Source organism: Protopterus annectens, chromosome 10.part0, assembly GCF_019279795.1.
Source record: "Protopterus annectens isolate FY-2018-M chromosome 10.part0, PAN1.0, whole genome shotgun sequence".
NCBI classification, from domain to species: Eukaryota; Metazoa; Chordata; order Ceratodontiformes; family Protopteridae; genus Protopterus; species Protopterus annectens.
Genome location: NC_056744.1, coordinates 1214535830 through 1214563154, shown reverse-complemented (window position 1 = coordinate 1214563154; position 27325 = coordinate 1214535830). Strand labels below are relative to the sequence as shown.

At 41.1% G+C, this 27325-nt stretch overlaps 1 protein-coding gene across 1 annotated transcript in view; it reads left to right on the top strand.

The window, feature by feature from the left end:
• AXDND1 (axonemal dynein light chain domain containing 1) overlaps window positions 1–27325 on the top strand; it is a 2684234-nt gene that overhangs the window by 212255 nt on the left and 2444654 nt on the right. The window contains exon 3 of the mRNA XM_044085955.1: window positions 26350–26531. Coding sequence (XP_043941890.1) covers window positions 26350–26531 — 182 coding nt within the window. The remainder of the gene's footprint in view (window positions 1–26349; window positions 26532–27325) is intronic.

Genomic DNA, 27325 nt, shown 5'->3' with positions numbered 1-27325 from the left:
TCTTTTTGCCGATTATTCTACCTTTTGCTTATATATTCTATAATAATAACTATTATTCAGTTTCCTTTTTGTGTGCAAGTGACTCTATTTATAACTTTCTTTAATCGTATTTACCTCAGGGTATCTCTCCTTACCATTGTTGGTATTAGGCCTGTCCTTCCTGTTTACTGTTGGTAACTCATTAATACCATCATTGGTATCCTTTTCCTGCCTTTTCTTCTTCTTCTTACCCATCTGGGTAATTCTTATATACCATAGTTGGTATTTAAAAAAAAAAGCCTTTATCTTTTTCTTCCCCTTTTTCTTTACAAGTGAGTGAGTGCGTGTGTGGGTGTGCCATTTATTTGACTGGACAGCATGGCAGAGAAGCAGAAAGGACCTCCGAGTTTAAGCAATGTAAAGATTGTGGCAGAAAGATGCCTAATTCAGATGGACATCTTTCTTGGGTTTATTGTTTGGGTGTCCCTCACCTAGAAATTCAACCTCCCTGTGAACTCTGTAAGGGTTTCAGTGCTCAAACTCTTGCAGAGAGACGTAACAAATTGATACTTAAAGGATTATTAAAATGTTCGTTTGGTGAAGCTCTTTTTGAGGCAGAGACTTCAAAATCTCCAAAAACTGACATGAAAAAAAATGGAGTCATTCAGTACTGTCTTCACCCAAGGTACATGACTTCAAGACTCAAAAATATCAGGTTCCGACACCTTCTTCGGAACTGAAGCCTAAAGTTCCTAAGATATCATTGTCTTCTGCTCCAGCACTGAAACCAACAAAATCTGCTGAGGCCTTTGTGGAAAGACCTGAATCTCCTTTGGGGATGTTGATCTGTTCCTCCAGAAGTTTATCAGAAATGGAAGTAGTTAGATTAGTGGATCAGCTCTTGGCAGCCAGAGGCCTCCCTGCACTTTCTCGGACCTCCCTCCCTCCCAGAGCCGAGTCTTACTCTCTTATGACTCCTACATATATTCCTCCTTCAACCTCTCTCCAGGTCTTGGAGCCCATTGCTTTGACACTTCCAGTGCCAGCTGCTTTGGTACCAATGATGGATCTCACCTTGGTACTGGAACCTGCTCTGTGGTCTTCAACTCCATTGGAACTGTTGCACTCATGGGACCGAGATTTGGCTAGTGGTTCTTGGATCCCTGGATTGGCATCAGTTTTTTCTATGCAGCAGTCTATGACTCTTGGTTCCTTGGCATTTTCAAGTCTTCTCCTGGCTCCTGCTCTGGGGGTGGCTCATCAGAGCGGGGTGTGACCTGGTTCCGAGGTTGTCTTTCTCGGTTTTGGGCTTCCATCCCTCTTTGGGTGGGCCTGCCTTCCAGATTATGGAGAGAGCCCTAGCCTCAGCAGGCTCCCAGTTGGTACCATCCCTGTCAGAACGCCATATTTTTGTTCCCTCTGGTTTGCAGCTGCCACAATCTGCTACATTGGGACAGTGGGCACAAGAGCAGCAAGATACCCTAGTGCAGGGTCCCCTTTCTTTGGAGTCCTCAGATCTTCCCCCTGCAGAGCCACCCTGTAAGAGATTGTGCAAGAGAAAGCACTTGGATTCTCCAGAAGAATCAGTCACTGGGGATACAGATTACGATGAAAGGGAAGGGTCCCCATGGTCACCCCCCGAAGATGTCTTCTTTGGAGACATCCTGGAAATATTAAAACAGAGGGGTGATTGGAAGTCCTCAAACCCATCCTTTGAGGAATTCATTTTCTTGCAAGCTTTTCATGCCCGGCCATCTACTTCTTGGGTGACCCCGCCTGCTGACGAATTAATCAAGCTGATCATACAGTGGGCACGAAAGGCTCCTGACACCATAGAGCCAATTCCCCGGAGACCGGACAAAATTCTTTCAGCGCCTGAGGATCAGCCCCATTGGTCTCAAGGTCTAGCAGTGGATGCCATGGTGGTGGCGGTGGCCACCAAAAATGAACTCGCCGAACAGAGTTTAACTGTCCATCCTCCTAACTGAGAGTGAGTGATTTTGCAGACTCTTTTAAGTCTTCCTTTGTCAATGCTCTGGTTGATGCTACTTCATTGTTTGGCCTAAAAGTTAGAGACACATTAGCCAGGTGTGAAAAGGATGGGAAGACCCTTTCTGCTGTGGGCATGCATTTTTCCACTCCACAGAGATCTTACTCTAGGAATCAGAAGAGTGGAAAGATGTGGTTCAAGAAGACCCAAGGGCCTTCTTGGGACACACATGGTGAATATTCCCCCCGGGGCAGAGGGGGAACTCATCTGGAAGATGCCCCTTCCATGGTGGAGGAGGTCCACGCAACCAGGGTTCCAAAGATTTCTCTTCTGGACAACCCTACCAGCGCTTCTGAGTGGCGGCCCGATTGCTTACCTCTGGAAGCAGTCGGGGGAAGATTCTTTCTGCACCACTCAGCCTGGCTCACAATAACATCGCATTCCTGGGTGCAGACAATAATCACCAGAGGTCACCACATTCCCTTCAGTCTTTTCCCTAAACTCCAAAGGCAAATCCCTAATGTTCCACCCAGTCAGAGGGATTATAGCAGCACTAGAAATTCAAAAGCTACTTCACAAAAGAATCGTCCAAGCAGTCCTACCAGACCAAATAGCATCCGGATTCTACTCAAGATTCTTTTTAGTGCCAAAAAAGACAGGGAACTAGAGACTAATCTTGGATCTCAGTGTATTGAACAAATTTGTATAACAGACAAAATTCCGGATGGTCGTGGTTCAGTCTATCCTTCCCTTTCTAGAGAAGGGCGATTGGATGTGCTCTGTAGATCTTCAGGATGCGTATTACCACATAAAGGTGGACAAGTGCTCCAGAAGATATCTCCGCTTCTGGCTAGGAGTCAGTCATTATCAATTTTGAGCACTGCCCCTTAGTCTCACCACAGCCACCTGGGTGTTCACCAAATGCATGGCAGTTGTAGCAGCTCACTTAGGGCTACAGGGATTCTGTGTGTTTCCATATCTAGATGACTGGCCCTTCACCACCCCCAGCAGGCACCTGCTGCTTTGCACCATAGACTTTGTTCTATGCCTTGCTGATTTCTTAGGCATTTCAGTCAACAAAGAAAAATCACAACTATCTCCCACACAGGACCTGGAATTCATTGGAGCAGAACTAAATACGAAAACCTATGTGGCCTTCCTTCCTCATCACAATTGTTAAAGTTGAGATCGCAACTTCAGTTGATTCTCTCTCAAGACAAAGTCCCTGCTCGTCTGGTATTACAACTTCTTGGATCCATGGCAACAATAATAATGTTAGTCCCCTTAGAGCTGTATCATATGAGGCTGCTTCAATGGCTCCTCGCATCACAATGGTCACTTCTAACTCACCCCATGTCTCATCCAATCTTAATAATAAATTGCCGCAACAAGGATTTATCTTGGTGGATGAATCCAGAAGAGGATTTATGGAGTCATCCATTCTCCCCCTCTCAGCCCAAGGCCGTAGTGACCACGGATGTTTCCCTGATAGGGTGGGGGGCATTTTCCAGGAAAGACTGTCCAAGGTGCTTGGTCGCAACAGGGGGCCAATCTGCACATCAGTGTCCTAGAACTGAGGGCAGTGCTTTTAGCATTGCAAGCATTCCAGTCTGCCCTTCCATCTGGGACAATTGCTATCCAGTCAGACAACGTCAGTAATCTGGTACATCAACAGACAGGGAGGAACCAGATCCTACCCACTATGCCAGGAAGCCCTAAGAGTTTGGCAATGGGCAATTGCCTCCAACTGCTTTCTAATAGCAAGGTATATTCTGGGGGAACTCCAGCATGATTGCAGACAAACCAAGCAGGTGTATCCTTCTACCTCATATCTCTCAATCCCAACATAGTGACAAAAATTTTTCGTCAATGCAGTCAGCCTTGCTGCGACCTGTTCACCTCTCCCATAAACCACAAATGCAGCAGCTACTTTGCCTTAGTCTCCCCTTGTAGGGAGTCCCCGAGAGAAGCACTTCTTCACTATTGGCCCCTGGGGACTTCTGTATCCCTTTCCACCAATTTCTGTAGTTCCCCATTTTCTAAGGAAAGCTCATCGGTTAAGAAGCAAAGTGATTCTCATTGCACCTTACTGGCCCCATGAAGTCTGGTTTCCCTTTCTTTGGCCTCATCTGGTTCACCCCCGTGGACTCTGGATCCAATTCTGGACCTATTATCTCACCCTCAGGGCTTGGTGCATCCCAATCATTAATATCTCAAGCTGACGGCTTGGTTTCTCCACTTCCAGTGATTGCCAGGCAGAACAATTTGCCCTCTCCAGTGCAAAAGATACTTATGGTTTCTCATAAACCATCCACCAGAAAAATTTATCTTGACAAATGGAGAAGATTCTCTATTTGGTTGGATGCAAACTGCTTTGGTCCTTACTCAGCTCCAGTAGATGAGGTCCTGGAATACTTAGCCACCTTATTTCAATTGGGAGCCTCAACCTCTACCATTAGAGTTCATTTAGCTGCCATCTCAAATTTTAATAACGGTTTCCATGATCACTCATTAATGTCTCACCATCTTTGCAAATTTTTTCCCTTAAAGGCGCTCAACATTTGAAGCCACCTTTTGAAGATCCAGTAGTGCCTTGGGATTTGACATTAGTCTTGCAATGCCTACCTAGTTCATCAGCCTCTTGAGCCAGCAGCTCCTTGTGATCTCAAGTTTTTATCTTGGAAGACCCTCTTCCTAGTAGCTATTGCATCTGCCTGGTGAATTTCAGTTACAGGCTTTGTGTATGAATCATCCCTAGATCATCTTCCACAGAGAGAGAGCATCACTCAGAACCAATCCCTCCTTCCTTCCTAAAGTTGTATCAGAGTACAATATTAACCAGAATATAGACTTACCAGTTTTCTTTCCAAATTTTTTAAACAAAGGAGAGTACTGCCTGCATATGTTGTACGTCGACAGGCAGTTATGTTTCTACTTAGACAGAACAAAAGCCTCTAGAAAATCAGACCAACTTTTTCAGGCACCAGATTGGGGAAAACCGGTTTGAAAGGTCACATTGTCGAAATGGTTAAGAGACTGCATTACATTTATATATTACCAGAATAAACTCAAACTACCAACCAAAGTTCATTGTATGAGATCTGTTTCCACTTCAGTGGTCTTCCATTCCAGAGTTTTTATGGAAGACGTATGCGCAGCTGCAGTTTGTGCTACTCCTTATACCTTTATCATTCATTACAAATTAGACATGGTCTCCAGGGGAAGAGCAACCTTTGGCTCTATGGTGCTCAGGAATAACCTTCCTTAGGGCCGCCCAGGGTCTAAAGTAGCTGAGGACTCTGTCTCATCAGTCAAGAATGAATGAAGATTGACAGTTATGTTCTTACCATAACGTTCCATCTGTGTTGTCGATCTTCATTCATTCTTGACATCCCACTCTCCTCCCCCCTCCTTGAGACTCCTGGAGGTTCGGAACTAGTCCTGGGGTTTTATAGGGTTGTTGCTCAGACAGGGTTTCCATATTTTCTTAATGGTAGGCAAATTCGATCTGAGGTAATGGGAAGAGAAGCATTATGGGTAGAGCCTTAGCTCGAGAGTTTTTGGCTGGCATGAGCTTTGTATAACAGCTGAGTCGGTTCCAAGGTTTCACAACCAAACCCATTAGTCAAGAATAAATGAAGATCAACAACACAGATGGAATGTTATGGTAAGAACATAATTTCTTTTTATGCTGCCCTAATGACACCCTCAGCTCAATGAATGTCAACAGGGCAGCGGACACATTTTTATTTAATATATACTTTAGACATTTTTCTGTCTTTTTTTTCATTTGTTTTTTAATATTTTCCATTTCCTCAGGTAGTTTGAGACAAATTATGTATATTATAAAATTGAGAATAAGCAAGTCTTTTAAGACATGTTAAGTGTGTTGGTGCAGATGAAATAGAAGACATATATAGCAATATTTTTCAGTACATTAATTTTTAATGGACTGCTTTCTTTCAATATAAGAAAGAGAAATTCCATAGGAGTCATTTTATTTGCATTATTCTGTTACATTACTTATCACTGCATTGTGCTAAGTAATCATATGAAAAGTTCTTAATATCCTTCTAAAGGGAAAATCAGTATGTAAAATCCTGACAGTTCTTTTCAGTACAGCTTCAGCCATTTTTACTTTTAAAGCATCACACTACAGTTTTGTGATAAATCCCTCCAGTTTCAGACTAGACCTTGCAATGTAGTTATATATGTAATTTATGGCAGCTCATATTCCAACCCACTGACCCTATTGCCGGTACTTTCATCAGGAAATTAGTCATCTGAAAAATGAAGGCAGCTTTTGAATATTTTTTACACATCACTCAAAAATACATTGTCTCTTAAAATCTTGTATACTTTGCAGTTTAATTGGAAACACAAACACATCTTTACCTTTCCATAGATTTATAGCATAATATAAACCTTCCTTTATTTTCTGTATATTGCAGTGTGGTATTTAATGTAAAGTAGGACAGAACTAATTTAATCTGATAACCATCTCAAATGCAAGATTATTGTGGTATTCCTAATTAATGAGCTTAACTTCTCTTTCACAATATCCATTACCTGTATACAATATTTATTGAAAAAAAAGGAATTGGCTCTGCATGACATTTTCAAAACGTCATACCACCAGGCTAGAAAATGCAGTTTAAATTCTTGTAGTTTCTTTATTTTAAAAAAATTGAGATACCACTAAAGAGCCAGAATATTAATTTGAAAAATGTTATTAAAAAATCTCTGTGCGAAGAAAGACTGTTTTTTTTTTCTTTTGGCTAGGTCTCATGGTCTGGGTTCTATATAAACTACATTGTCTTCTGGACCAAAAAGATCTTGCCTTTTCTATCCCAACTATCCAGAGCAGCCATTGGCAAAGGAGTTCTCCTTTCTAATTTTGAGTATAGGCTACCAATGTTTGCTTCTGCTTCCAAGGAAGAACATTGACACACTCCATGCTATCTCAAACAGCATCTGCTGATACATTACAAACTCACTTCTCTGTGAGCATCACTACATCACCCCAGAAAAAGCCAAATGACTACCCATAAAACAAAGATCTAACCTACTTTTAGGATCCTAACTCTGCAAACTACTCATACTCTACATTTATTCCCTGTGCAGCTAGACTTCAGGAAAAAACTCCTTATACAGCCTGAGACAGTACTCACAAGCCACACCAACTCTCATTACCCATAGAACCAAACTTCACAGCACTGCACATGCCTTCTCCTGTCAGTTATCTATTGTCTGGCAGGCTCTCCCCATCGATATTAAGAAAATCAACACTTTTTCCAAATTCAAAATGCAGCTTAAAAAGCACTTCTTTATCCAAGCCAAATGTTCCTGCTTCAACACAGGACATATCACCTGGCCTATCTCATTTCCAAGTCTCTTCTCCTCTCTCAAGATTAACTGAAGATTGACCCACTTCAGATTTTTAATGTATCTATTGTACATTACACTCTGCTTGATATATACAGTTTTTTTCTATGTAACTAGTCTGAACTACCCTGTTACTACTTACATTTCTGTATTTTTTGTTTGTGAAATATTTTGTTTTTCACCTGGGCTGCGCCTGAAATTGGACAATACTGTACTACCCCGGTAACAAAACTAAATATGTTATGTAAGGATAATATACACTTTCTCATTTATCTCTGATTTAGAGTCCACCATCCTGCAATCCCTGTCTTTGAAAATAGTATGTTCTCACCCTTGAGCCATTAACACTGCTTTTGAAGGGTTGCAGTGAATACCTCTACACTAGTGAGCAGCTGCTGACCTTCTCCTGCAATTATATTCTTCATCCTGACTGATGCTTATGCTATATGGTACTCCCTTCCACAATTATCCTTTTTCTTTGATGTTAAAAGCATGTCAGTGTTTCCATTTTCGCTGATACTAACGTTCTGTACTGTTTGTATGAATAAGATTAGATTGAAGTATCATGCTTCAGTATAAAGTTAGGAAGCCCATCATTGGTCTATCAAACTATTAAAAGGCAATTTCCTTTATGGCGTTCTTCAGCGTGATGGGGGAGATTATAAGTACGTACTGTAATATTCAGTATTTGCTTTTACAGAAAAAAATGTGTGCTCTAACTGTGGCAAAGATAATTCTTAATATTTTTAGTTGCTGCATTATGTTAATAAACTGGATGTAGATATCTCTGTGTAATTTGCATGTTTCTATAGATGATATATTCTGCAGTTGATAAAATACTAGCAAATATGTTACATATGCCTTTCATATATTGAATGTTCATTTACCTAGTTAGGTCTCTTTGCTGGTCTTACCTGGATGCCTTTAAATGTACATTTTGTTTATCAGATGTTCATTTTGAGATCAGAAACTTATGTATATTGAATGTGTTTGTAGCCTGCATACTTTATAGGGCTTCAGGCAATCTTGAACATTATTCCATATTTCCATCTCTTCAGAAATGTGTGAAATGTAATGATTTGCTGTTATGATGACCACTCCAGAGAAGGTAGTATACTTGTGAGGTACTATAGTCCCCATAACAGTTGATCATCAAAGAGAAGCTCACTATAACAGTAAAGATACTCTCCTTCATCTTCTTAGGAAAGGGATATATATGTTGTATTTAATTAAAAAAGAAGTTATGTACTCACCATAACGTTCCATGTTTGTAGTCCATCTCACCCTTCATTCTTACATATGGGTTCAGTGCTGATCCTCGGCTTGACTCAGCCTATTTACAAGCTGGAAGTCTTCTAATTGGCTCGTGGCTAGGTAGGTATCCCATGGTGCACCAATACAATCCCCAGATCTTGTTTGCTGCTAACTAGGAGAGATAATAACAAAAATACCAAAGAAGCCAATACTAAAAGGTCTCCATAAAAAAGGATAATAATGTTTTTCTGTCTCCAGGTACTTCCAGGCTGGGGGTAGGAGGGTGGGTTCGTAAGAATGAAGGGTAAGATGGACTACAAACATGGAACGTTATGGTGAGTACATAACTTCTTTATGTTGTGTAGTCCTATCTCACCTTCATTCTTACCCCTGGAAGTTAAATCCAATTTGTAATGAGTGATAAAAGTGTGAGGGGTAGCCCCCATAGCTGCTGCACAAATATTATCAAGTGGGACCCTGGCTTGAAAGGCTGCAGAGGTAGACTGAGAACTGGTAGAATGAGCCTTGATTTTAAAGGGAAAAAGGTCTACCCTCAGAATTGTAAACATAAGCTATACAGCTAGAAATCCAATTAGAGAGTGTTACTTTGGAAACTGGAAAGCCTGACCTGGATTCGGAGAAGGGAATGAATAATTGGTCTGATTTTCTTAGTCCGGTGCAAATAAAAACTTAATTGTCTATGGACATCCAGCTGATGAAACCTGTATTCAGCTGCATTTGAATGATTTGGAAAGAACACCAGAAGTTCTATGAATTGATTCAAGGTGGCATGGGAACAGACCTTTGGGACACAAGAGGAATTAGTGTGAAGGGACACCCTGTCTTTGTGAAAAATAAGATAAGGGGGTTTTACAGACAATACTTGCAACTCTGACACCCGTCTGGCCAACATGATAGCCACCAGAAACAACGTCTTCCAAGATAGGAATTTCAAAGAGGATGAATGAGAAGGTTCGAAGGACGGAGAAGTTAATTTGGATAACACAAAATTTAAATCCCGTGAAGTAACAGGTTCTTGCAAGGGGGGGTCTTAATAAAGTGGCACCTTTAAGGAAAGTTTTGCACAGCTTATGTGACATGAGATTAGAATCTTGAAAACCTTGATGAAAATTTGAAATCGCTGCCAATTGAACTCTTATAGTGGCAGCCGCAGTTCCCTGGTGAAAAAGCTCAGACAGGAATTCCAAAACCACTGGAATAGGGGCAGTGTAAGGGTCAACATTCATTTTCTCCGCCCAGATAGAGAACCTTCTCCATTTACTGGAATATAGTCTCCTAGTGGAAGGTTTATGAGAAGACGTAAGGATATGAGTCATGGAGGGTGAGAAGTCGTGAAGTCTGACTAGGGATGGAACTGGAGCAGCCATGCTATCAGATTGAAGGTGTATAAGGAGGGGTGAAGCGAACCTGACATGTGAGTCAACAGGTCTGGAGCTGGGTCCAGAATCCAAGGATCGTCTAGGAGAAGAGGCCCGAGAAAGGGGAACCAAACCTGACGAGGCCAGTAAGGAGCAATGAGGATAAGTTTGATTCCCAGCCATTTTGCTTTTTGAATAACCTTGGGAATGAGAGGAAAAGCATGCAGGAGACCCAGGGGCCAATCATGAACAAGTGTGTCTCTCAGTGACTCCCCCGGAGGGGGGATGAGGGAGAAATAGCTGCTGCATTTGGCATTGATTGGACTGGCAAAGAGGTTGCAGCAAGGCTGTCCCCATCTGCGGAAAATCTGTTCCGCTGTTTCCTGTTTCAGAGACCACTCATGAGGCATCAGGGTTGCCCTGCTGAACTTGTCAGCTATCACGTTTGTTGTCCTTGGAATGTGCGTTGCAACCAGAAAACACTGGGAAGATATCGCCCATTTCCAAACTCGCATGGCCTCTCGACAGAGTGGGTAAGATTTGGTTCCACCCTGTTTGTTGATATACCATACTACCGACATGTTGTCTGATTGTATTGTAATAGTCTCCAGAGGCAGAAGGTCGAGGAGTGCTTGCAACACCAGCAGCACCGCCCTCATCTCTAGAATGTTGATATGCAGGTGAGCCTTGTGATCTTGCCATGTGCCTTGGACAGTCCTGCCGAGATAATGCCCCCCCACCCTATCTGGAGGCATCTGTGGTCACAGTGGCAACGGGTTGGAGAGGAACAAATGAAGTGCCCATGGTTAGCTGATTGGGTAGTGTCCACCAAAGGAGGTCCTTCTTGCAAGATTCTGTTAGCAGAATGTGATGAGATAATGGTAGATGCTGAAAGGACCATTGGGACGACAGGAGCCACTGAAGAATTCTCATGTGTAGCCTGGCTAGTGGCACTAGTAATATGGTAGAAGCCATGGTCCCTAGAAGCTGCAGAATAATCTTGGCTTTGACCTTTCATAAAGGGAGAAGACGCCAAATTTGAAGAACCAGATTCTGTGCCCTTTCGGCAGGAAGACGAGCCAACATGTCTACTGTGTCTATCTCTGCGCCTATAAAAATCACAGATTGAGAGGGCAATAAGGCAGATCTTTCCCAATTTATAGAAATTCCCAGCTGGGCACAAAGCTGAATAGTAGCATCCCTGCTCTGAAGAAGTAGATGCCTGGTGGGGGGCAGTCAAGAGCCAGTTGTCCGGATACGGAAACAACTGGAATCCTCGATGTCTCAGGTGAGCTGTCACTACTGCCATACATTTGGTGAACACCCTGGGGGCTGTGGTGAGACCAAAGGACAGAACACGAAACTAATAGTGACTGGCTCCCAGCCGGAAGCGTAGATGACTCCTCAACGCCCTGTCCATTTTTATGTGGTAGTAGGCGTCTTGGAGATCTATTGAGCACATCCAATTGTCTTTCCCTAACAACGGGAGTATAGACTGCAGTGTCACCATCCGGAACTTGTCCTTCTTTACTGATTTGTTCAATCTGTTGAGGTCCAGAATGGGTCTCCAGTCCCCTGTACGTTTTGGCACTAAAAAGAATCTGGAGTTCCGGATCCTATTTCGTCTGCTGGGACGGTTTGGATGACTCTTTTGAAAGCAACTTGTTGACCTCTACAGTTGCCTGATCCATGTGATTGGGTGGAACATCCGGGATCTTCTTGGGAGCAAAAGGTGGAAGAGAAAAGGGTATGGCATAACCTCTGGTAATAATTCTTTGTACCCACTTGTCTTGAGTGATACCCGGCCAGGCATCTGGATACAAAGAAATGCGACCCCCGATCGGCCCCAGAGAAGCACAGTCAGGCTCCACATCAGGAGCGCTGGTAAGGCCGGCCCCAAAAGGAATCGTGGCCTCCCTGATTTTGCGGACTGCCTGTCTCTAGGGCGACGTCTACCATTTCCTCCTCGTCTTCTGCCTCTGAAGGAGGAGTCACCCTGTGCATCCTGGAAAAACCTCTGGTAACCACATCTTACCGCCCCTCTGACCCTTAGGGTATGGTCTAGAGGGAACAGTAAAACGTACTCCCATGGCAGAGAGTGTTTTACCTTCTTGCTTGCACTGGGTGAGAGTGTCCTTTACACTGGGTCCAAACAATGAGTAACCGTCGAAGGGGGCATTGGTAAAGGTAGACTTAAACGGTTCCGTAAAGTTACACAAATGCATCCAGGAATGATGCCTTAGGGAAATTCCTGAACCCGCTGCTCTGCTCGCTCCAACAGCTGCATACGAAAAAAGCCACATGGAAGAGTTGACAATAGAGTTCAAGGTGGACAACTGGGCAGGAACCTTGTCATGGTCTTCCTCAGTACATGTACCTTGTAGAGAATCACCTAACTCTTTAAGGAGATCTCTCTGAAGCCTCGTGAAGTGAGTAAGGTAGTTCAGCGATCTAGGGGTGAATGCCGCTAAAGAAAAGATACACTTCCCGTATCTGTCCATCGTTCAAGACTCCATATTTGGCGGATGAACAGAAGAAGAAGTCTCAGCTAGCTCCTTCTTAGCGGCTGCTGCCACCACCATGGCATCTATGGGAACACCTTTAGACAAAAAATCTTTTCCTGGAGGGGCAGAAAGAAACTTATTCGGTCTCCTGGGGACTGGCTCCACGGCATCAGGAGTATCCCACACCTTTTGACTAACTAGCCCCATCAGTTCTTCAAAGGGTGGAGACACCCACGAGGCTGAAGGTTGAGACCTGAAAGCCTTCAGGTACACCGACTCCTCATCAGAAAGGGTGACAGTGGGCCAGCCACACTTCTGTTTAAGGATTTCCAGGATGTCTACGAAGGAGACATCATCAGAGGATGACTTGGGGGACCTTTTTGACTCCTCGAGGTCAGTGTCAGAGACTCATCCTGGGAGTCTACATGCTTCCTCTTACATGTTCTCTTTCATAGGGGCTCCTCAGAAGGATATTCCAGGGAGGTCTCGGAAGAGTGGGGGCCACCAGCCAGTGGCTCCTGAGGCTGAGGGTCTCTGCTGTCTATGGAGGGAGTAGGAGCTGAGACAGAAGTAGGTGCTTTAGGGGAAAGAGTGTCGGATCCTCTGGTAGGAGCTGATGATCGGGACAGCACACTCCTCATCTTCTTGAATGCCAACCTCTCCGGCTCCGAAGACCTCCCGGCTCCGAGGAGACTGAGGATGCCATCGGCGCCAAGATAGACATAGGGTCTGAACTCACCCTCACCGACACGCCGAGAGGAAGACTTGGAACTGAAGAATTTCAGTTCCAAGTATCTCCGTCAGGGCCGACCGGGGAACTTCGGCCCCTAGACAATACAGATGGCGCAGAGAGTGTCAGAGCAGAACTCTGCTCCAAAGCAGCCACAGGGGGAGCTGGAACTGAAGGTTCTACCAGTGGTACCAAACACTCCGGCTCCGAAACACCAGCATGGCTCAGAGGAGGAATGATCAAAGAGGGCAGAATGGACTCAAGTGGCTCCGGAACCGATTGGGTCGGAGCCAGCAGCAATTTAGGCAAAGCAGATGACTTCAACAGTCTCAGCACTACCCTCTCCATATCTTCTTCTGATAAACTCCTGGAAGACCTGGATGACAGAGTAGGAGAGCGGGATCTCTGAAGTATCGGAGATTTCAATATAGGGGAGACTGGTAGAGGATCCATAGACCAGCTCCGTGAAATGGTCTCAGTGGTCGGCTCCGAAATACTTGGAACCGACCCTGTAATCACAGTACTGCTCTCATTCGGCACCGAACTCTGTGGAGCCGATGAGACAGTGGGCTTGTCTGATTTGGTGATTTTAAGAGGTAGCTCCGAGATACCAGCCGGTGTCGGGGAGGGCCTCTTAGAGGACTTAGACTTTCCCTTTGTAGATTTGAAAGAGGAGGAAGAGCTAGACAGATCTTCCTTAAAGGAAGGTTTAAGAAGACCTTTTAGTATGAGCTTGTTTTTTCTCTCTTGCAAAACCCTAGGACTGAAAGCTTGGCAAAATAAACAGGTCTCCTGTAAATGGATGGCCCCCAGACAGTAAATGCAGGTACTGTGGCCATCCGTTATAGACATCTTCTGTGAGCATTTAATACATTTCTTAAAGCCAGATGGCTTATGATCCTTACTTTCTTTAGACATTCTCACAGAGATGAGCACACACACCCAGAAAAGAAAGAGAAGGAGGACTACGTCCTCTAATTTAAATGGGCCTAGCCCTGCAGGAAAGAGAAAGACACCACGAGGACTAGGTCCTGTAACTTAAACGGGCCTAGCCCGGGCAGGAAGGGAAATGGAGAAACTAGGTCTTCTAACTAAAGCAGACCTAGAAAGTTACAGTAAATAGAGAATTTCACACACTCAAACAGTAATATTAACAAGGGAAACAGAACCTAGTAGATTTATCAACAGTAATCAACGAAACAAGCAGGAATCTGCAAAAAACTCAGACTTATGACTAAGAAATAACAGAACGCAGTTCTGTTAACAATAATAACAATGATAACAATGGTAATAATTCAACAAGTGGGAAACCGCCAAGAAAAAGACTAGCCTACTAACAACACACAGTCTAAATGAGAGCAAAGGCGTCTACAAATACTAAGTCTATGAAGACACGAAACTAGCATACAGGATACCAATACTAAGAAAGCAAAAAGGCCAAAAGGCCAAAGATTGCACCAAATGGCGCAAGTAAAAGCTAACTATACTAATAGCAACTACGCTAACTAACTGAACAATAATGCAGTAACAGTTTTTATAGTTTAAACTGAACAGTCTCAAAAATTTTTGAAAACGTTTAAGTAAATGCAACACTTAGCCAGAGCCAAAGAGAAGCACAACCGTACTCGTGATGCAGCAAACGAGATCTGGGGATTGTACTGGTGCACCATGGGATACCTACCTAGCCATGAGCCAATTAGAAGACTTCCAGCTTGTAAACAGGCCGAGTTGGAGCCGAGGATCGGCTCCAAACCCATATGTAAGAATGAAAGTGAGATAGGACTACACAACATCCATCGTTTTGTTTTCCTGCTTATAAGAATATTCATGTTATGTTATTTTAAAATAAACTAATAAGGAACTGTGAAGACTAGTATGGGCTCAAACAAAATGAAGAATGCTCCTAGCAGTACTATTCATGATTTTCTAGGTGTGTACTAGGCTAATGACCACAAAGGCATTTTTAAGCCTAGCCATGCTTCTCAAATCTCTGACAAGTACTGGTACCTTTGAAAATATAAGCAGATCCGTGGTAGATTAACCATTTATAGGCTGCCTGTGTCCATTAGCGACACAAGTCCAAACCAAGAATTGTGTTAGGGAGGAACTCTGCTTAACATGGATGGGGAGGCAGTGCCACAGAAGAGGTAGTCTCTGGGATACATTTCCTTCTTTCCAGCAGGTCCTGTTTATATAACAGGCAAGGTTGAAGTCTTTAGCATGGGTAATTCCAGTGCTGTTTGTTTTTTTTTGTTTTTTTTATATGCAGGAGATTCGTCAGGGTGGGGTCTGAAAATGCCTTGTATGCCAGGCATAGATCTCCCATCAACAGCCTGTATGAGATAGAATACAGGGATAGGGCATAGAGGCTGTCTGCATAGGACATGTTACTTATTCTTTTACTGAGGGATCTCTGTGGACGTTGCAGTTGTTGGATGTGCCTGGTTAGGTCCATACCAAATTGGACATTTTACTCAAATAGGACTGATGAATGCTAACTACAGTGGAACAAAGACCTACTTGGAACCAGATGGCATACCTTTGTTTATATGTTGCACAACACAGAATGATTTCCTTACTACTGTAAACACGTCGTGGTCACAGCCTAGATTACTGAGTGTGTGACCCCAAGTTCTTGACTACTGTGAAAACTCTTAGGGGTGTGTTGTCAATATGATAGCTACCAGGGATGGATGTATTCCTGAAGGATACTATTATGTGTTTCTTGGCATTTAGCTTTAGTCCGTGGCTGTTGTAGATCAATATGTGTGTATATATACCTTTAAAAAGCTATTCAAGGGCTTGCACAAGTGTATAAATACTGAGCACGTGCAAGTCTGACTGCCATTTTGTAGTTAGCTGTTGAGATGTAAACGTGTATGTATGTAAGCAATGTTTGCTATCTAGTTTGTTCGTATTTAATGATGCTGCTATCCATCCTGATTTGTTTGTATGTATTAAAGCATCAAAACGAAACCCCAAGCCTTGTTTTATGTGTTAGAGATAAATGAGCGACATGTTGTCAGAAGCTGTATATCTAAAAGGACATGGAGTTAGAAAAAGCATAACGAAGGGGCATGGAGTCAGAAACGGCTTGGCTAAAATGACTTAAGGCACTTGTTTAGATACTGGTGGAATATACAAGATTGGATAATTCCTAAATGTGCAAACTTCGCAAAACAGGTCAGAAATAAATTTCAGGTATTAAAACTTCTTCAGCCGTATTTCATTTCGCATAATATGAAACAAGGCATACAGCATGCTCTAAATAATATTTGCATAAACAGATATATATGATATTGATAAAAAATATGCAAATTACTACAGAAAATGCTTAAAATAAAGTCCGAATTGCATAAAACGAATAAGATAAGGGGAAACAACCGCATTTTTGCAAAGCATATGTATTTTCGTATTAAGCAAAATTATCCAAGTTATCAGAAGTGCATAAAGTATTTGCATGTTTGTGCAGTGTTACAATAAAGCTATTTCACAAAGTACAGCCATTACGAGGCATATTTTGCAGAGTATAGCCACTACAGAGCATATATCGCAAAGTACAATGTTTCAAAGAGTTTATTGTGCATTTGAATGTTGTTACAAGCTCATGGAACTGTTTGTTCATACATAATTACAAGGGCCATATTTTCAGTGTGTTTGTGTATACTTTGTGGGCATGGCAGACGGATTTCGGAAAACCCCCAGTGCACTTGTGTGTGACAGTAATATTGCTGAGAACTGGAGAGTGTTTGAGGAAGAGTGCAACATTTTCATACAGGATGCATTTTCTGATTAAGATGACCATACAAAGGTATTTATTCTGCTCAATTTAGCTGGGTCAGAAACTATAGAAAGGGAAAACTCATTTGTGTATGCACCTGCTATCTATACAGGAGAGGGGGGAAAACTGTCATATTGTTGTACCAGCTGAGTCAAGGGGGAATCCAGAGTGCTGAAAATGTAAATTAAGAGAACTGTGTAACCCCTAGACAAATGTTACAATGGAAAGGCACTTATTTTACACAAGAGATCAAACACCTGGTGAAACTTTTGCAGCATATATAAGTAGATTTGGTGACTTAAGGGATGAGTTGATGAAGGACAGACTTGTGTGTGGCATAAAAGATGATGCAGTGAGAAAGATTTGCTTTGTGACAGTGAAGAAATGAGATGATCAGTTAGACAGTGGCAGTTCTGCTCTTTATGTTGATGGTGTGTCAGTGCTTCATGAAACGGTCAATGCAGTAGATTTAAGGGCAACAAATTAAGTATTTTGTACTGTTCGGATAAATGGCAAACCCATAGAGCTCAAAGTTGATACAGATTCTAAGTGCAATGTTATGTCTGCAGAAACATTTGCCAGATTGTGTAAAAGTGAAAGGCTTGATTTGGCAAGGTGTGCCAAGCTTGCTGCTTATGGAGGGGAAGAAATTCAAACCGAAGGCTCAGTAGTGCTTTCATGTTACTGTGCTGGAAGAAGCTACAACTTGTTATTTTATGTGGTCAAGAGGCATGTCCAGTCATTATTAGGGCTCAGAGACAATTTGCAAATGGGACTGCTTTCATTTAACAAGGAAGTCCACCATGTTAGCTTAAAAGACCCCTACTATAATTTTGCCCAGCACATTTTTTCTACCTATGCTGATCTTTTCCAAGACAAACTAGGCTAACTTCCAGTTGTACTCCATGAAGTTAGACCCAGAGGTCAGTCCAGTTATCAGGCCAGCATATAAAGTTCCAATAGCCATGCAGGACGGAGTCAAAGTCGAGTCAGATAAAATGGTGCAACAAGGTGTGATTTGTCCAGTTGAAATTCCAACTGAATGGGTATCTTCCATGGTGGTAGCTCATAAGAAAAGCTCAGATGACATCAACATATGTATTGACCTGCAAGATTTGAATAAAACACTTAAAAGATGTCATCATCCAATGTGCGCAGTCGAATACGTCGCAGCCTTGATGCCAAATACCACTATTTTTCTGTCTTAGATGCAAAGAGTTCATTTTGGCAAATTCAGCTTGACAAAAAATCATCATTGCTCATTACTTTTAGTACTCTGTTTGGCAGGTACAGATTTTTGAGAATGCCATTTGGGATAAATTCTGCAAGTGAAGTCTCAGTGTGCAAGGAGCAAATTTTTTTCTGGGTATCCGTATGCTATCATAGTAGATGACAACCAGGTAGGAGGTCAGGATGAAGCAAAACATGACACCACATCACATGAATCTTAAGCTCAGTCCAACAAGTGGAAATTCAGGCAACAAGAAGTCACTTATATTGGTCACTTATTTACAAGTACAGGCCTATGACCAGACCCTTCAAAGCAAACAGCCATTCTAGAGATGCCAGTTCCAGACAATGTTCAAGCCCTCCAATGTTTTCTTGGCATGGTCAACTACCAAGGCAAGTTCATTCCAGATTTGAGCCAACTATCAGCACCACTCAGAGAGCTGACACATAAAGATGTATCCTGGTCCTGGCTAGAGCAACACCAAACAGCATTTGAAGTCTTGAAACACAGAATTGCAAGTCCACCAACTCTCAGATACTATGATGTTCACAAACCAGTTACACTTTCCTGTGATGCTTCGAAATTTGGACTTGGTGCAGTTATTCTACAAGAGGATCAACCTGCTGCCTGTGCATGGAGAACTCTTACCAAAACTGAGATGTAGTATGCCCAGATTGAGAAAGAACTTTTGGCAATTGTGTTTGCATGTTCAAAGTTCCATGATTATGTTTATGGTAGAGCTGTCCAGATCGAAACAGACCACCAACCATTAGTCACTATCTTGAGAAAGCCAGTGGATTCATCTCCGGCCAGACTGCAACGTATGATGCTGAGATTGCAAAAGTACAATTTCAGTCTTGTCTACAAGAAAGGCAAACTTCTTTATCTTACCAATACATTATCCAGATCACCCAGAAACACCACAGAACAACACAAGAATGATAACCTCGATTTTGACATCATGGAAGTGAGAAATTTTTCTTCCACACGTCTTGATGAGCTGAGAGATCAGTCAGCCACAGATCCAGTTTTACAAAGGCTCAAACAATTTATCAGTCAAGGATGGCAGTCAAAGCAATATAGTTTACCTCAAGAAGTGCAACCTTATTTTCCATACAGAGATGAGATTTTGTCTGACAAAGGTATCATAATGAAAGGTCTAGAAGTAATTGTTCCAAAGTCCTTGCAACCAGAATACATTACTATCTTACATCGTGATCACCCAGGAACTGAATCTACCAAAAGAAGGGCACGAGGACTAGTATTTTGGCCTTCTATGTCACAAGACATGGAGAGAGCACTTTTGTCTTGTTCATTGTGTAATAGTACAAAGGTACAGCAACAAAAGGAACCACTTCATTTTAACCACATTCCGTAACTACCTTGGTCGACAGTAGCCACAGACATCTTCAAGTGGATTAGTCAATATTATTTGGTGTTAGTAGACTCTTACTCTAATTGGTTCGAGATTGACTTACTTCCTAACCTAGCATCCAGCAGAGTTATTACTAAGATGAAGGGTCATTTTGCTGTTCATAGAAATCTGCACAAAGTTATTTCTGACAGTAGCATGCAGTTTACAGGCCAACAGTTCAAAAGATTTGCTGAAGAATGGGACTTTACTCATGTCACAAGTAGTCCAAAGTACCCACAGTGAAATGGTTTGGCAGAGCATGCAGTGCAAAGTGCAGAGCAGTTACTAGAGAAGTCAAAATGAGACAACAGTGATGTTTTCTTGAATCTCAGAAATGTTCCTTGTGATAAACAACTTGGTTCACCTCATCAGAGACTTCTGTCGAGACAAACCAGAACCACATTACCAATCAGTAGTCAATTGTTGGTTCCATGTGTCAAGAACAACAGATCAGTGAAAGCCACTCTGTTGAAGAAATGCCTGTCCCAGAAGTCCTACTATGATAAGACCAGTAAATGCTCAATCCAGAAGTGGTAAGGATGCAAACGTCCAGAGGTTATGATCAAATTGGTGTTATGAAGAATATTGGTCCAGAGCCAAGACTGTGCATTATAGAATCAGAAGGAGCAACTTTTAGGTGGAATTGGAAACATTTGAGATTGGTGTCCAAGCCTATACCACAGCAGATAGCCTGTGAAAAAAGACTGTTTATCTCAAAGTGAGTTGTCCGGTGTTGCAATTCCTTAGGAAGTTCCAGAGGACATTCTTGTTCCTTTGATGAATCAAGAAATTCCTGATATGAGTTGTGCACCGCAGACTGTCCCTGTTGCTAAATTTGGTCCTGTTATGTTACAAGATATGGTTGAATCTCTAAACTCTGCAGCAGATATGAAGCAACTTGGGCATGAACGTTGTGTTTTGTTTCCAGTGTACATAGTAATGCATGTCTAACTATAACATTGTTTTGCATAAAGGGCAGTGTTTTTAAGACGGAGGATGTAGATCAATGTGTGTGTATACTTTTAAGAAGCTATCCAAGGGCTTGCACAAGTGTATAAATACTGAGCACATGCAAGTCTGACTGCCATTTTGTAGTTAGCTGTTGAGATGTAAACGTGTATGTATGTAAGCTCTTTGTTTAACTAGTTTGTTTGTATTTAATTATGCTGGTATCCATCCTGATGTGTTTGTATGTATTAAAGCATCCGAACGAAACCCAAAGCCTACTTGTTTTGTGTGTTAGAGACAAACAAGTGGCAGCTGTGATACAAGTTATTTGTCTGTGTCATTGACTGCACATATGTGCATATGGGTCTACTTTACATGGTTGACATTTCAGACAGTCGAAGACCATATAGCCGAGACCATATGATCCACTTTCGAAATGTTAACCTTGTAATAAAAAAAAAAAAAAAAAAAAAACACAACAATCACTTACCTTCACATTGCTAGCAGGGGGGCAAGCACCCCTACACCCCCCGTGGGGGGGGCTCTGCCCCCACCCCCCGGAACTTAAATATACCAACTCCGAGATTGCACTACAATGCAGAAGATGGAAATCTTTCCATTCTGCACTATACGGAGATGCCCGTTCCGCATGGTCGAAATTTTGAAAGTCGATCATATGGTCTTGGCCATATGGTCTTTGACTTTTTGAACTGTTGACCATGTGAAGGGGACCCGTGCATATATATTTTATGCTTCACATCTAGTCAAGGTTTCATAGAATGTTAGTATATTACCTGCTGGAGTCCAAGTTATAGTAAATAAAATACTGGTTATGACAGAAGGTGACTCAAATGTTATGAGTTTTTATAGCAGCAACCTGTTTTGAAAGATCTGTTGTGATTGTTAAGTATACTTCAACATCTTTTCTTTAGTACTTCTTTCAGACTGACTCAAAATTAGAATGCAAAAGAGCTGGACAAAAATATTGAAAGTTATTATTGTAAAAATAATAAAAGGTAGCTGTTTCCAAAACAGCACACCACCAGCTATGAATCAAATATTTAATAATTACACACAGTATTTAGCACTTTCATCTCATATCAAGTGAGACTTCATCAGAACCATAGCCAGCTTTAGGCACCAGCGAACCCTGCGGTCACGGGGGACCCCTGTTCCTGGGGGACCCCCAACCACAGCAAGTTCTTATCTTGATATTTTGTAACATGTCTGTCAAACTAACAAAAGCTAGTACAGCAATTTTGTATACTTAATAAACGAGGTGGGTAATAACTCTTATTTATATCTCTTTTAAAATCACAAATATCTCCAGTTATAGTAACAGTGTTTTATCAATTAATAGGCTTCACAATTCCATTAAATATTTTCCCACTTGAATAGTGCCTCTGGCTTAATTAAACCCTGCTTGGTGGACATTCTTTCCACTAAAACCAACAACATAGTCAGCTTTAGGTACCTGCAATACCTGTGGTTGTAAGAGGGCCCCTTAATCATCCTTGACTGTGTAGGGGGCCCACAAAAGCAGCTGATGGTTAGGAAAAATGAGAAAAACATTTATTAATTTCCTGATTATGCTCTTTGACCTGAAAAGGGATGTGGTATGACCCTGTTAGGATAAAGCTGATAAACATAAGCAAGGTAAGCAGTAGAGAGATCAGCAGGTCAGAGTGACTGATTTGAGAGCAAGCCTTGTATTTTAAGAAAAGCTGATGCTTTTGATCTTCAGAGATGTTTTTATTTTAAGGGAGTTTTATAAATATTGGTAGAACAACAGATACTACAAGTCTCAACTTCTTGGCAGAAGAATCCAGCATAATACCAAAAATAATAGTAGAATAAAGGCTCAATCAGCAACATGTTTTAAATATCACTCTAATTCACGTACATCTTTTGCGTCAACATGCATTTTTTTGGATAATATGAAGTATAAACCTCTGATGCCTGGAATTATTGACTGTCTGTATTCCTGAATGATTTATTAGCAAATCAAACTTTTTATGAAGGATAGAGCAAAATTATGAGCAAAATCAGGGAAGGTCTGTGAAATCAGAGACAGCGACAGGTATGTATTACTCCCCGCTGAGGTAAATAAGTGACTTATCTCTGCTGCTGTTTGACGATTGTTAAACAGCATTCACTGATCAGGTGTGGCAGTACCAGTGTTGCACAATGTATTGCTATTTGCTGAAAAAAGTACAAAACTAGTATTGCTGTGGTTTTTGTGTGTGTTTGTAAAAAATATCACTGATTTTTATCTCTACATACAACCAATAATGCCAGGATACGTACATTAAGCTTATGGGTTTGAGTAAAAATGTAGCTAACAAATAATTATATTTCAGAAGAAATGCATAAAATATGTCACAGAGCATTCAGACATTTCAGTCTTCAAGGATTCTGGTGGCCACCACTCCCCAAACTGTATAAATTGATACAAGGGACTCCCTTAGTCATCCCTGACTGTGTTGCTGGTTTGGGAAAAAATAAAAAAAAAATGTAATTTTTTGATTAAGCTCTTTAACTTTACCCTGTTAGGATAAAGCTGATAATGGCCTCTGCTTTCAACTGCACCCATTCTAAAACCAGACCTGCTCAGATGTGTTTGTACAGAAAGCTGCTACAGGTTATGGGGGTGTGGTTACTTCCTTAATTTTCATTACAGTCAAACCATAGAAGTGTGCGCATGAGGTCATTACAGCTTTTGTTTGGGCTGAGGCCAGTGTGGTCATGGTTTATTTTACTTTTCTCACAGACCTCAGAGGTCCACAAAGAACATTACTATAGCTTGTGTAGGGGCAGTGTACTGTCTAGGAGCAACAAAGTAAAATACATTACTGTAGTCATTATTTCTTCAGTTTCATATCGGGCACATATACAGGCAGCTAGCTACCTTTGATGGTCAGGGTTGAGGAGTGAGGAGGCATGCTATGTATATGTATGTCAGCACCCACTTGAAATATATGACTGTGGCAATTAAAACCTCTGCTTTCATCCCAGTCTAACACCAGAGGGATGCATAGGCAGTGATAGTCTTTTGGGGGGGGTTAGAGAGGCAGGCCATATTCTCAGACTGGACCTCTGTATCCAGACGACAAATGGCTTGTTAGTTTGTTGTGAGCTACTATTTCGCAATCTCTTTGAATATTAAGCCTTGGGCACAACTTATGTCTTCCTTGGAAAAAAAAAAAGACATTCTTTTCTTACTCATGTTTTTGTTTGGACACCATTGGATTAAAAGGTTGGGAAATGCTGTAAAATGTGTCCTAGAACACCAATAACCCTGTGGCTTCTTAGATCCTGACTTATCTGAGTTATGTGCTAAATGGTTATTACTGTGCTGTCTTGGTCAGGAAAGGTGTGCTGAAAGGATACAAGGAAAACTTAAGCTGAACAGCAAGACTGAATTTCTTTCCTTAATCATAATTTCTTTTCAAGTCATCATTGGATGAAAAGATTATGTAAAAAAAAAAATTAAAATGCACTTTAGAGCATACAGACAGCATTTCACCTAAGTCTAGACCTATACATAGAGTTGCTTTAATGTGTCATTATTTTAACTAAAATGCCAGTAACTGTGAATGTCCCTGTGTTAGATGGGCGAATATAGTGTGGTACATGCACATGGTGTACTGTAAGAGCATTGTAGCTACAGGTAAGTCTGTACATACTACTACTAAAAATTTGCAGCATGAACTACAAGGCTGATTTAGAGGGGTGGCCAGTGACAGGGTGTTACTTTGACTGAAGTTCCTAGGGGGCCCCCAAACTTGATATTTGCTGGGGGCCCCCAAAACGCTAACACTGGCCCTAATCAGAATACATTCTTACAAAAGTCAAAAACATTTAAATAACCTTGTCAATTAAAAGTGCAGGTCACATGACAACAGTAATCAATATTTAAATATATTACTACATGAAAGGGCTAGTCAAATATAATGTATTTTATAACAGAGTATATTCAGTGGGATATACATTTATTCTGGTAATACTGCGATGTATATATATTATATAACAACATTATTTTTAAGTAAAAGAAAGGTAATAATTTTAGGAAAAAATGTGATTTTTGTAATGGTGTCTTTAAATATTGATTACTGCTGTCATGTGACCAGCACTTTTAATTGACAAGGTTATTTGGTACTTACGTATTATCGCAACCAGATTTTCACGATAATACCGCTTGCTTCCCGATATGTGAATATAAACAGAAATGTATGCAGAATCACACTGACAAAGTGAACTTTATGAAAAAATATTGTTTAGATAGGAAAAACAGTATAAAATTTAAGAAATGAGTGCTTGTTTCAAGCTATGCCGTTTAACGACATCATGTCACTGAAAATACATTTTCTACAACAGTTATGTGTAAGACACGTTCCATGTCCAGAAATATGTTGCCCAAACTATCCGGAAGACATCCACAAGTATGCTATCCAAGACATCCAGAAAACATTGTAAGAGTAACTACTATCCAAAAAAATAAATAAATCTGGTGCTGTCACATATTGCATACATGTTTTTCATAGTACCACCTAACACCACATGTCACATTAACTTTAGCCTCCATTGTACAAGACCATTATCTCCCACATGTCACATTAACTTTAGCCTCTGTCACCTTGTTTACTCTGTTATTCCCTTTAACTGAAATTATGTTCCATTTGTAAAATAAAAGCAGTTATTTACACAAAAAATGTGCTGCCCCAGATTTCTTATTCTCATAGAAATGTATAGTCAATTTTGTAACAATCCTTCTCGCAGTACGGCAGCAGTACAAACAAACATTTCCCAGGCGTCCTCGATTCATTTCCTGCAGTATGACAGCAGTGCAACCAATTTAGAAGTATGCAAAACAAGATTCACATTTCCACGTTCATTTAGGTTACGAATATGGGACAAACTAGGTATTACCCACAGAAAACATCACATCCAACCATACGTTCACTCCCACAATCTGTTTTTGGCCCAACAAGCATATTACCGCAACCGCGAAAATCTGGTTGCGATAATATGTAAGTACCGGTTATTTAAATGCTTTTGACTTTTGTAAGAATGTATTCTGATGAAGTATCACTTGATATGAGATGAAAGCGCTAAATACTGTGTGTAATTATTAAATATTTGATTCGCAGCTGGTGGTGTGCTGTTTTGGAACCAACTACTTTTTATTATTTTTACAAGTTTAACAGTGTTATGAATTTTATAGTTTATTGAAAGTTATTATGTTTCTACATTTAATGTTAATAAAGTCATTCTCACATTATTTATAATTTTCACTGTTTGATCCCAGGATTGCAGCATGAATACATTTATTTTCTTCTGCAGACAGTTAAGCAGAATTTCATTGCTGTAGAGCAGAAGCTAGCTAACACAGAATTAGGTTTATGGCTGGAAACTGGGCTCAAGTAGCAACCTTTGTTTTAGAGGGCAGCTGGTAGGTAAAGAAATACCACTTCCTTTCTGACAGACAGGTCAGGATGCTGCCTTATGAACCTCTAATAATGCTTACCGGTTGCAACCTAACAATCCTTCAGATTATTGGATTAAAGACTTCTGTCATGGGGAGTATTCATGCATGGATATGCATATGGACTTCCCTACTGACTTAATCTGCATTTGTGCTTCCAGTATAAAAAGTGTTACATTTAAACATTTTCATTTGATATTTAACTGTAGTTTGACTCATGTCATTTCTAGAAATCCATTATTTGTTCTTTATTTAATATTGCTTCGCAGACCTTTCTGAAATGAAGAACAAACCTGGCAAAACTGAGAATAGCGAGCTTCTCACTTCTTTAAAAAATAATTATATACCGGAAGAAATTTTTCTTACTCTCAGTGCTACTGCATCAGAGACTGTACTTCGCTCTAACCATCTGCAGCCATTGGAGAAAATCAAAACTTCCAAGGAACACCAGGTATGTTTGTTCAGAATTTGTTTGTTACTTTTTGTTTTTTATTGTTTGCCATTTTTGCTCTAGATATATTATATTATATTATAATTATATTATATTATATTGTATTATATTATGTTATATTATATTGTATTATATTGTATTGTATTGTATTATATTATAATATATTTAATTAGCCATATGATATAATTACCAATTCAGTCTTGCGTCTTAATGGCCTTGACTGTAAGACAAGCAAGGCTTTGCCTCCCATGCAGTAGGATAGCTCTGCAGCATTTATCTCATACCATATTTACCTCTACCAGTGGGCTATCTCTAAGTCCCAAACAAGTGGAATGGTGGAATGCACTGCAAAATGTCTAGCCTTTTCTCTATGACAGACACAGATGTAATATGATCCTATCTCGCCTACATTCTCTACAGATGGGTTCGGAGCCGATCCTCGGCTCCGACTCGGCGCTATACAATAGAACGCAGTCTCTTATTGGCTGAGTCACCTCATATTCCAGGATGCACCACCACTACCTCCCCAGATCTCGTTTGCCGCTTTCCAGCATAGACGTGGTCTCGGACTTGGCTGAGCTAAGTACCTCTAGTCAGAAACTTTTCTGTCAAATTTCTCTCTAAAACTCACCCAAAAGCTGTTTTAACGGCTAGTGTTGTTGTGTGATTGTGTTTTTTGGTATTTTTGTGGAAGATTGTGTATTTTTGTTGGTAAAAAGGTTCCGTTTAAGTTAGAGGGGCCTAGCCCTGCCTTAGGCGTTTAAATTAGAGCCTAGTTGTCGGTGTTAACTGTT